The sequence below is a fragment of the Cervus elaphus genome, chromosome 17 (genome assembly GCF_910594005.1).
Source record: "Cervus elaphus chromosome 17, mCerEla1.1, whole genome shotgun sequence".
NCBI classification, from domain to species: Eukaryota; Metazoa; Chordata; class Mammalia; order Artiodactyla; family Cervidae; genus Cervus; species Cervus elaphus.
Genome location: NC_057831.1, coordinates 55,978,393 through 55,991,029, shown reverse-complemented (window position 1 = coordinate 55,991,029; position 12,637 = coordinate 55,978,393). Strand labels below are relative to the sequence as shown.

Here is a 12,637-nt window from a genome sequence, read left to right as displayed (position 1 = left end):
GGGGACAACAGAGGATGAGATGGCTGGATGGCATCACTGACTTCGGGGACATGAGTTTGAGCAAACTCCAGGAGATAGTGGAGGACAGGGAAGCCTGGTGTGCTGCAGTCTGTGGGGTTGCAAAGAGACGGAGATGAGTTAGTGACTGAACAACCCCAACAACAATGACAACAATGTCTTCTAGTCCATTTTTGTTGCCTTTATGGTGAGATTTCCTCCTTTTTAAAAAAGCTGAATGGGATCTGATTATATGTACATGTCACATTTCTTTATCAGCTCAAAGATCCGAACATTTAGGTTGTTCCTTTGGTGTGGCTACCGTAAATAATGCTGTGAAGAGCGTGACAGTGCAAATCTGTCTTCAAGATCCTATTTCAGTTCTTTTGGATAGACACCCAGAAATGGGGCTGCTGGGTCATGTGGTAATTCTATTCTTGTTGTTGTTGTTGTTGTTTTGAGAAACCTCTATTTTACACAGTGGCTGCACCATTTTACATTTCCTTCCTATTTTAGTTGCTCTCTCCTGAAGCATCTCACCTAGCTGACTGCTCATTCCTTCTGGAAACTCCTTCGTGTTCCAAGCTAGAGTCCTGGCTTCTCTTCCTAGTTCCTCATGGAGTGGATCCAGTTGCTCAGTGGGTATTTCCATCTGAAGGGCCCCTGCTTACCTCTATCACTACATGTTCAAAACTACACATGGAGTATTGTCTTCTCCGTGCAAGTACATTAGCGTATATGCTAATACATGCTAGGGCCCCTGTAACAAAACGCCTCACACTGGGTGACTTAGAAAGGAGCAATTCTTGTCTTATTGTTCTGGAGGCTGGAACTCCGAGGTGAGGCCAGCAGGGTTGCTCTTTCCGAGGGCTGTGAGGATCTGTCTGTTCCACGTTTCTGTTGTGGATTCTGGTGGTTTGCTGGCAATCCTGGTGTTCCTCGGCTTCTCCAAAGCATCACTCTAATCTCTGTCTTCACGTGATGTTTTCGCTTTGTGCTCGTCTGCCTCCAAATTTCCTTTTTTTTTTTAAAGGACAACAGCCATGTGGGACTAGGGTCTACCCTAAACACTTCATTTTAACTCAATTACCTTTGTAAAAAGACCCCGTATCCTAATATGGTCACGTTCTCACATACTTGGGGTTAGGACTTCCACACATGTATTGGGCATGAGGCAAAATTCAACCCATAGCACCATTCAAACTTGATTTTTTTCCCAGATATTTTTCATCTCAGCGAATGGCACCAGTCAGTGTTCACTGTGTTACTCATGCAGATGCTTGGGCATTATCCTTATCAAGGCACTTGCACTTCTGTTACCTTAGGGTCCAGAGGTTACAGAATTTGGAAGCACAATTTTGAAATAGGAACCATAGGATCCAACAAGTTTACAAAGGGATCAGTGATCTATGACTCAAATGGCTCACAACCTCTGCTCTATATCTTTTTTTTTCTTTAAAGTGTCTACCACCTTGGTACGTATGTAATACATATGTAAGAATTTTAAAAAATTACAGAAAAGCATAGAAATATAATTAATTATTAACCTATTATCCAATTACCAAGAATCACTTACTATTTTGGTTATTTCTTCGTGTAGTTTATATCTTCATGTACTTTGTTGTTTTTTTTTTTACTAGTTTGATCCTACAGTATGTACAGTTTTTGAATCCATCTTTTAAAATTCAATATTAGATTATAAGTATGTCCCTATATCGTCACAAAATCTTCATGAATAGTTTTAAATGGTGCATATTATTCCATCAAATGGATAGACAATGGTTGACTTAGATATTTTATTATTATCCCATTGTCAAACATGCAGTTGTTGCTGTTTTTTGACTTTTTATAAATAATGTTACAACAACCTTTGCTATTAATTTGGACTCAGTGCTTCTCAGAATTCAGATATGAGTCAGCTAAGGATGAAGAAAAAAGATGGATGTGGTGTCTCTAAGCAGATTATTAGTGTAAACTGAAGAAACATTAAGCCTACCTAAGTTAACCAGTATCTTAGGCATTAATTGTGAATAGTTACTTTGTGATTTAAAAGTTATTCTTAAATTGCTGAGGTAGATAACAGAGATTCTCCAGTCAACATTTTGCTCTTTAATGATTCTTTGTAGTCTATAACAGGGCTGTACAATATAACTTCTTGTTGTTCACTGGTTCAGTCGCCTCTGACTCTTTGTGACCCCATGAACTGCAGCAGGCCTGGCTTCCCTGTCCTTCACCATCTCCTGAGTTTGCTTGAACTCATGTCCGTTGAGTCAATGATGCCATCCAATCATCTCATCCTCTGTCACTGCCTTCTCCTCTTGCCCTCAATCTTTCCCAGCATCAGGGTCTTTGTCAATGAGTCAGCTCTTTGCATCAGGTGGCCAAAGTATTGGAGCTTCAGCTTCAGCATCAGTCCTTCCAATGAATATTCAGGGTTGATTTCCTTTAGGATTGACTCGTTGAGAGTCCCTTGGACTGCAAGGAGATCAGTTTTCTCCAGTACCACACTTCGAAAGCACCAATTCTTCGGTGCTCAGCCTTCTTTATGGTCTAACTCTCACATCCATACTTGACTATTGGAAAGACCATAGCTTTGACTGTATGTACCTTTGTCAGCAAAGTGATGTCTCTGGTTTTTAATACACTGTCTAGGTTCGTCATAGCTTTTCTTCCAAGGAGCAAGCATCTTTTAATTTTGTGGCTGCAGTCACCATATGCAGTGATTTTGGAGCCCAAGAAAATAAAATCTGCCACTGTTCACACTTTTTCCCCACTTTTTGTCATGGAGTGATGGAAATGGAGGCCATGATCTTAGTTTTTTGAATGTTGAGCTTTAAGCCAGCTTTCCACTCTCCTCTTTTACCTTTATCTAGAGGCTCTTGGGATGTTGGAAATGTTCTTTATCTGACTTGTCTAATATGAACCAGTTAGCCACATATGACTGTTGAGCATTTGAAATGTGGTTAGTCCACCTAAGGAACTGAATTTTAAATTTTATCTATTTGTAATTTACTTAAATTTAAATTGCTATTTGTGGTTAGTGATTACGGTATTGGGTAGTGCAGTTCTATCAAGATAATAACTAAACACTTCTATATGCTGTGCTTAGTCTCTCAGTCATATCTGACTCTTTGCAGCTCCATGGAATGTAGCCCAACAGGTTGCTCTGTCCATGGGGATTCTCTAGGCAAGAATACTGGAGTGGGTTGCCATGCCCTCCTCCAGGGGATCTTCCCAACCCAGGGATCGAACCCAGGTTTCCTGCATTGCAAGCGGATTCTTTACCACCTGAGTGCAGGGAAGCCCAAGAATAAACACTCTAATAGTGCTTATCTTTTCCTAAATACTCTAATGTGTGTGATCCTCACTATAAATTTAACAAATAGTCTCCCAGTTACTTGGCTATATAAAAAGTTGCCACAAAACTTAGTGGCTTAAAACATGACTGCCAAAGATTTGGGGCCACGTTTTGAAATCATTGTAGAAAGGTACAATCGTTTTGATTCCATTTTACAGATGAGGAAATTGAGAACAGAGCAGTTAAAAAACTTATTCAAGGTGACATGCCTAGTTAGTGGCCAAGCAATTATTTATGCTAGCCAGTCTGACCTTTCAGCTACAGTGCATCTCTGTAATTCATGTTTCACTAACTTAGAGTCATATCTTCCTCAGCTTTTTCCATGGTGTGATAATTATGAGATTAAATGACTGACACCTGTCTGTAAATCACAAACTTTCAATTCATAGTATTTTCAAGTGTTTCCTAGAGGTCAAATTAATGATGAACACACATTCTTAACCACCTGATTCAGGACGAGCTGCTTGGTTTCAATTCTGAGCCCCCGTTTTCGTTCCTGTTTCTGCTGCTCCCTAAACAGAATTTACCACTTCCAGATTGAAACCGACCATGATTCTGAGTAAAACTCTTTCAGTCTTAGCATGTTGCCTGCTTTATCTATTCCTGTTGCATGGAATATGTTTTTTAAAAGGAATTAATAAATAAAATGCTTAGAATTACTAAGGGAGTTAAATATTTCTGGTTTTTACTGAAATTAAGTCTTGATATTAAACCCTAATTTGGATGTTTGCATATATTTAGGGAAGTGTGTGTGTGTACTCTTTTTTATTCATTCATCCATTTATTAATTATATTCTTGGGAGAGAAATCAGAATAAATATGTAGCTTATCCCCGAATTCTAGAGGTTTCATGATAATATAAAGAATGCCACCTTTTACAAAACCTGAGAAACCAGCAGTTTCCTTTCATGGGCAGAGATAATGGTTATTTCCATCTGAAAGTGAGACAGCCCTCTGTTTGATATTGTTTTCTGCAGTGATGAAATGTGGTCATTTCACACCTGGTATTTTGTCCTCATGTGACCATTACAATACAGTTCTTTTTTTCCCCCACCAAAATATTCTCAAGAGAGTTTATAGTTAAATGCATCTAGATTTCTGGTTTCTGGGTTTCTTAAGCAATATGCGTAAATCTCTGTGATGCAGAAAACCTCATTGTATCACTTCAGAATCTGAGTACCCCAAATAATGAGACTTCACTTCAGTCAAACCCCACATTTTCCTTTAGTCCTCATCCTTCCTGACGTCACTTCCTTGGTGTGATAACTCCCTTCTCATCTTGTGTGTGTGAATTGATACTTGGCTGAATTTCCACACAGTCGGCTCTTTCTCCGTTATCTTAACTGGCAGAATCTTATGATTGTACGAGCTGGGCTCCCTCCTTCGTGGAGGTGACTCAGTTCCCTGTATATCCTGGCACGCTCGTGGGCCCAGATATCTAGCTGCTTCTGGTGGAAGTCCATGTGGAACTTTCACTTGTCCAGAAGCAAATGGCTCCTTCTCCGCCATAGAGGCCCCCTTCCCAGCTGCACTGTTTCTGAGGTCATAAAACAGGTCTCCACTGTTCCTGTTTCTTTTAGTGCCCCATGCAGACCTTCTCCCAGTCTCTCACACCTGCCCAGGTGTTCACTTATTTAGCGCCTGTTTCCAGCATCACCCCACAGGCTCCACGTTGGCACTGGTCATGCTATCTTGTTTTCCATTCTTTATCCAGCTCCCAGCTGGTGCTTTTCATAGAACAGTCATGCCATAAATGATCATTTGTTGGTAAGCAGACACGCAAATGCACATGCTTTCATTTTTATATGTGTGCCCCTAGGCCCCAAACCTGGTGCGTCCTGGATTTGTCTCTCTTTTTTCACGCACTAGGTCAGTTTACTATATCTTTCTGGGACATATGCTCCTTGAGGACAGGGGTCTTTGTTTTGCTCAGTGGTAAGTCACAAATGCCTAAAGTGATGCCTGCAGTGTAGTTGAGCATTTGCTTTCTCGTAGCAATGGTTCTAGATGTTTTATGTGTATTCATTTATTTCATCTTCATAACAAGCCTCAAGGGGTGGGTTGGGTACTATTAGTATGTCTGTTCATAAGAAACCAAGGCATGGAGATTAAGTTGTTGCCCAGAGTCACACGGCTGCAAAGTGGTGGAGCTGGGACTTGACCCCAAGTCTCCTGAGTCGGCGCTTTTAGCCGCTGAGGACTCTGCTATGATACCACCTGATGATGGTGTGTGTCCTCTGTGTGGATCCTTCGCTGAAACTCTGTGCATTCACGCCACGATGTATAGATAATCTCACGGATGAAGAAGCAGAGGCTGGCTTGGAGAGCTTAAAAAAAAAAAATTACCCCAAGGTGGCCCCGATTATGAGTAGTAGGGTCAGGATAGGAGCTCAAACCCATGTGCCTGTCCTGCCGGACCTGCCAGCCTCTGCCTGGCCTGTGGTTTTGGAAGCAGATTCACATCTAACAGGAACATTTCCCAAGGTTGTCAGATGTTCCTTGTCTCCAGCAGACATCTGATGCGGCTGTGTATGTTTCTTCCTCAGATCATAGCGGCAGCCATCCGTTACCCTCCAAAACCGAGACGACGCCCTCGCCCACGAACAACACTGGGAATGGACACCCGGAATATATCGCGTATGCCCTTGTCCCTGTGTTCTTCGTCATGGGTCTCTTTGGCGTCCTCATTTGCCACCTGCTTAAGAAGAAGGGCTATCGATGTACAACAGAAGCTGAGCAAGATGTTGAAGGAGAAAAGGTTGAAAAGATAGGTAAAAATCTGGATTATTTTTTTTGTGGGAATGGGAGTGCAGACAATTTTTTAATAAGAAATGAGTCATGTATGTTTTCTGTCTCTGTAAGGCAAATGATCCATCTTTTTTCATCAAAATATATGTAATAACATTATGTAAATTTAAAGTGTGCAACACGTTATTCCAGTGCATTTATATATTGTAATATGATTACAATTGTAGTGATGTTTAACACCTCTATCACATAATTGTCAGTTGTTTTTGGGGTAGGAATCATTCAATTGTAGTCTCTTTCCAAGTTTGATAATTATAGTACAGAAAAGGCAGAGGAACCAGTGATCAAATTGCCAATATCTGTTAGATCATAGCAAAAGAGAATTCCAGAAAAACATCTATTTCTTCTCATTGAATTTTTGATAAGTGGATCTTCTTTATCCATTTATTCTTTGATGGACATTAGGATGTTTCCATATCTTGGCTAGTTTGAATAATTCTGCAGTAAACATAGGAGTGCATATATCTTTCCACTTTCACTTCCTGTTTTCATTTCCTTTGGGTATGTACCCAGAAATGGAATTGCTGGATCATATGATCTATTTTTAATTTTTTGAGGAATGTCCATATTGTTTTCCATAGAGGCAGTTCCAATTTATGTTTCCACCAACTGTGCACAAGGGTTCCCTTTTCTCTACACTCTCACCAACACCTTCACAAAATGATTCATCTTAACGGCAGATACGGTGGTGTAGCATCATTGTAAATATTATAGGAACCACACCTAGAGTTAGAAACTTTGCTTTCATTTATTAAATAACTACTAAGTCATTTACTCTTATTTATCTTGTGGCCTTAGACAAGTTAATATGCTCTAAATCACCGTTTAACTTAAATTTAATTTTATTAATTTCATTAAAATTTTAATTTAAATGAGGATAGCAATCTTCACCTTGTAAGAGTATTGTGAAATTAGAGAGAAGATACATTTGGTGTTTGTCACAAATGGCACTCAGTATATTTTAACCACTGGGCTTCCTGGCTCAGATGGTGAAGAATCCACCTGCAGTGCTGGTAGACACAGGAGACTAGGGTTGGGTCCCTGAGTCGGGAAGATCCCCTGGAGAAGGGCGTGGCTACCCACTCCAATATTCTTGCCTGGGAAATCCCATGGACAGAAGAGCCTGTCGGGCTACAGTCCATAGGATCACAAAGAGCTGGACACGACTGAGCACCTAACACTTTGACTTTTTTCATATAGTAACCCTTACTGTTGCAGTTGAATTAGATTCTAATAAGAACAATAGGAAAACTGAATAGGTCGCACCATTTTTGTGCTGCTACTTTTGCTGGGGGAGTTAATCTTTTAAAATCTATCTGGTAGTGCAAAAGTGATTGTGGTTTTGCATTGTTGAACTTTGCCATTTGATATTGGAATACTTTCTTCAATGTGGTTATGTTATACATCATTTTAATGTGTATGTTTTAGTTTTTTGCTAATGAATTATTACTTGCTGCTTATTTTATATGTATTTTAGACTATGGAAATGATGTTAGAAAATTTTCTTATTTGAGTTCAAAATGGGTCAGAAAGCAGTGGAGACAACTCGTAACATCAACAACGCATTTGGCCCAGGAACAGCTAATGAACGTACAGTGCAGTGGTGGTTCCAGAAGTTTTGCAAAGGAGACGAGAGCCTTGAAGATGAGGAGTGCAGTGGCCAGCCATCTGAAGTTCATAATGACCAATTGAGAAGATCTTTGAAGCGGATTCTCTTACAACTACAGGAGAAGTTGCTGAAGAATTCAATGACCATTCTATGTTGTTTGGTATTTTGAAGCAAATTGGAAAGGCAAAAAAGCTTGATAAGGGGGGGGGGGGGCCTCATGAGCTGACCGCAAATCAAAAAAAACCTGTCATTTTGAAGTGTCATCCTCTCTTATTCTATGCAACAATGACAAACCATTTCTCGATCAGATTGTGACATGCGATGAAAAGTGGATTTTATACAACAAGCAGAGACAACCAGCTCAGTGTTTGAATGGAGAAGACACTACAAAGCACTTCCTGAAGCCAAACTTCCACCAAAAAAAGGTCATGGTCACTGTCTGGTGGTCTTCGGTCTGTCTGATCCACTACAGCTTTCTGAATCCCGGAAAAACTATTAATCTGAGAAGTATTCTCAGAAAATTGATGAGATGCACTGAAAACTGATGTGTGCAGCTGACATTGGTCAACAAAAAAGATACAGTTTTTCCCACAACAACACCCGATTTTATGTTGCACAACCAGCGCTTCAAAAGTTGAATGAATTGGGCTATAAAGGTTTGTCTCATCTGCCATATTGCCAAGTAGCCAACTAACTACTGCTGCTTCAAGCATCTTGACAACTTTTTGCAAGGAAAATGAAAATGCTTTCACAACCAACAGGAGGTAGAAAATGCTTTCCAAGAGTTCATCAAATCCCGTAGCACGGATTTTTATGGTACAAGAATAAACAAGCTTATTTCTTTTTGGCAAAAATATTTTGAGTGTAATGGCTCCTATTTTGATTACTAAAGATGTGTTTGAGCCTAGTTATAATGATTTAAAATCAGGGTCCAAAACTGTAATTACTATTGCCCCAACCTAATATGAGGTTGGAGTTTATGTTTATTAAGTAAATGGTTGTGTGAACAGTGCAGTGAAAATATGACAAGAGCTGGTACCTTTGCACTGACCTCAGAGTGTCTCAGCATTTCCTCCTCACATGGAGTTGCTGGATTGTATTTGAAAACCCTGAGAGATGAAGTCCTGTTTTCACCACAGATGTACTTTTCAACTATCCTTTGGGCCTTGGGGAATAGTCGGTAACTCTCCTTATCCTTTTCAGACCTCAAAGGGCAGTTTTTGCAGAAAGGCGACATTTGGAGTAGGTCACCCTTCAAGTGGGATCAAGGGCAGAGTTGGGGAGCTTCTTCATTCCTTGCCAGCCTGCTGGCCTGTTGGTTTTTCCCACCCCCACTGACCTTTGAGGCAGGGAGTGAGCACAGTCACACGATGAGTCATGTGTGAGTCTCTGAGCAAACCGAGCTGAATGTTTGTCAACAGAAAGCGGGACCTTTCTCTCTCATCCTCTGCAGATGCTGTGTAGGTCGGCTCAGTGGTCAGCGTGTGCACTGTCTAATTGGACATGCGTGTTCATGGGGAGGGAGTGGCCTGGGTGGAGAAGACACTTCTCCATATTACATGGGTGAGATACCACACCATGATTTCTAGGTCAGCCCCCCTTCTTCTTTCTTGTGTAATGGAAGCGAATGATAAGGATCAGTTTCAGCCTGAAGGTTTGACTTTTTTTTTTTTTTCCCCTGAAGACTATCCCATGTACAGAGTCTCAAAGTAAACTGAGTTTGTAGTAATTAACCATGGCCAACATTTAGATCATTTGGAAGTATATTTAAGTCTTGTGAAGACAGAGGTGAATAATTACCCAATTTAAGAAATAAATTAATACTCTGTATATGGTATATCTACAATGAAAATAAAATCCAAGAAGGTTTTATTTTAATTATCTTTCTTCTTTCCATTTCCCCTTTGAGTTTAACAAAATGATGAGAGAGAAGTAATAGTTGTAAGGACTGGTAAAGACATCTTGGAAATTGAGCATGTGTCTGGACTTTAGAAGATATTGATGGGCAGTTTGCACCTGTTCTGCCGAGAAAGTCACTGTGTGCTTTTGGTCAGGTGTGCTAAGAGAAAACGTGTGTTAAAAGAAAGCAGAGCTCTCAGCACCATGGGTCATCAGCTGAGCTTTCTGGAGGCTGTTCAGGGAAGTCTAAGTCTCTGAGACTGCACGTCTCTTTGCCCTGATGCAGGTGAGCAGTTGTAACCTGTCCTCCCCTCCCCTTTCTCTTTCAGAGTTGAACGACAGTGTAAATGAAAATAGTGACACCGTTGGGCAGATTGTCCAATACATCATGAAAAACGAAGGTATGGCTGTTTTAGTGTCCAGAACAATTCATTATTCACATTTTATTAAAAACCTGCTTCAAAAACATGTTTTATTAAAAACCAGGATTCCCCTGTCAATGTTTCTGAAGTTATTGGTAGCACCTTCCACCTAAGCTCACAAATAGCCCAGCTTTCAGCATTATCCTATCAGGAGAGTTTCACAGAAGTGAGTTTTCTGAGTCAGTGGGTCTGAGTGTTGCCAAGTCAGCCCTGGAGGCTTACCTTTTAACCCTGGCATTGCCTTGATTTGGGGAAAGTCTTATCACCTCATGAGCCTCAGTTTCTTTCTCTAAAATAGTATTTACCTCATGGTATTATTGTGGCATATTGCACAGAAGCTGCTTGGTATAATAAGCACTCAAATATTATCTATTTGTTTCTTTCTGCTTTTAAACATACTTTGGTAAAATACACTAGACATATAATAAGCACTCAAATATTATCTATTCGTTTTTTTCTGCTTTTAAACATACTGTGGTAAAATACACTAAACGTAGAATTTGCTGCTGTACCCATTTTAAAATGTACAATTCATTGCCATTAAGTACATTCACAATGGAGAAGGAAATGGCAACCTACTTCAGTCTTCTTGCCTGGGAAATCCCATGGACAGAGGAGCCTGGCAGGCCACAGTCCATGGGGTTGCAAAGAGTTGGACACGACTGAGCACATACACACTCACACACACATGTTCACAATAGTGTACAAAGATCACCAGTATCTGGTTTCAGAAACTTTTCATCATCCCAAACTCTGTACGCACTGGGCAGTCACTCCCCATTCTCCACCCTCTTCCCCTCCAGCCTCTGGCAACCCTTCCTCTGCTTTCTGCCTCTGTGAGTTCACCTATTCTATGATCTATTCTTAAGTGTTAAAGCTTTTAAAAGGTCTAGGCTTCTCTGGGGGCTCAGTTAGTAAAGAATCCGCCTGTAATACAGGAGACCCAGGTTCAGTCCTTGGGTGGGGAAGATCCCCTGGAGAAGGAAATGGCAAGCCACTCCAGTATTCTTGCCTGGAAGATCCCATGGACAGAGGAGCCTGGTGGGCTACAGTCCATGGGGTCACAAAGTTGGACATGACTTAGCGACTAAACCACCACCACTGAGCTTTAATGACTTTAAGCGTTTTTTTCCATTCTGAGATGTATCCTAAACCCCTGTCTTCTTGAATGGAGAATTAGTTTAATCTTGATTAGATAAATCAGGGTCATTTTTCTGAAGCATTGGTGATTGTCTCCACAAGATACCACACCCCAAGTGGCTTTTGAGGCGTGTGGCACTCCTGCCCACATACCTGTGAACTAAAAATGCCACCTCATATCAGTAAACAAAGAGAGTCATAGCCATCAAGCCATCCGTTACAGGGCCCCTGTGGTGAACCCTGAGGGAACCCAAGAAGGAAAGAATACCTGCCATCTAGCAGCCATCAGACTACAGCCACTCCCTGACTATGAGTCCTGAGGAAACTCAGGATGTGAAAATACTGGATACTGGCCCCAGATAGCTGAGATGCATATCAAAGGAATGATTTCAGTGAGCCCAGACTCTTAGATCTTCCCATACATGGAAAAGCGCTGAATTCCTTGACTTGGGATGTCTGGTTTTCTTTTATTAACAGTAGCAGATTGACGTTCTGACTACCTGGTCTTATTGCAAAAATTCTTGTATATCTTGGCTCCCTCCTTTGTCTGTCCATAGCAGTCTCTGAGTCATCTGAGAGTCTTGTCTCCTGAGCTTAAGTCCTCAGATTTGTCCACTGAATAAAACATAACTCTCAACTTTCAGGTTGCACATAACTTTTAGGTCACAGTTTTTTCCGCCAGCATATCCAGTAGCCCTATGCTTTGAATTCTCATGAGAAGGTAAAACAAAATGTTTTCCTTGGGCTCCCTCTGGGCCCTGGTAAACACTGTCTCAAGCAGCACGCACTGGCTCAGCTGAGTCCTTTGTCTGAAAGTTGAAATACCTCCGTACTGCTCAGGAAATACCTGCCTTCTCTTCCGAGCCCCTCCGTGGGGTCCTTTGTCCCCATAGCCTCACTATCCAGAGTGCCTGCCTGGCCCAGGCTGCAGTCAGTCTTTCTGACCTAGAGAAGCAGCAACTTCATATGCTTCAGCACACTTTTCATTTTTTCTTTACAGAGTGGACTTTGCGTATTTGGCATTGATCTAGGTGCTTCATGTGCATGTTATCATTTAATCCTCACAATATTCCTCTGGAGTTGATATTATTATACCCATTTTACAGATGAAGAAAGGAAGACTCCAAGTGGTTGGTCACATGGTTAGGGAGTAGTGCCTCCCACATGGGCCTCTTCCACCTGTACCGCCTTGCCTTGCCTCTCTCCTAGTTTGTCGCTTTCAGTTTCTCCAGGATTGAAAACCAGATAGTCTAACTTAATAGGATGATGTTTAACATAACAAAAAAGACAGTGATCAATTGGATTTGATATCTGTTTTATAAAGACCTTCTCTTGTGGCTCAGCTGGTAAAGAATCCACCTGCAATGCAGGAGACCTGGGTTTGATCCCTGGGTTGGGAAGATC

The 12,637-nt window shown here is 41.1% G+C and overlaps 1 protein-coding gene across 1 annotated transcript in view; it reads left to right on the top strand.

Annotated features, from left to right (window-relative positions):
- The window catches only part of RELL1 (RELT like 1), a 75,739-nt gene that overhangs the window by 33,494 nt on the left and 29,608 nt on the right, over positions 1 to 12,637 (top strand). Inside the window, exons 2-3 of the mRNA XM_043871022.1 lie at positions 5,902 to 6,126; positions 10,001 to 10,072. Of these exons, the coding sequence (XP_043726957.1) occupies positions 5,902 to 6,126; positions 10,001 to 10,072 (297 nt within the window). The remainder of the gene's footprint in view (positions 1 to 5,901; positions 6,127 to 10,000; positions 10,073 to 12,637) is intronic.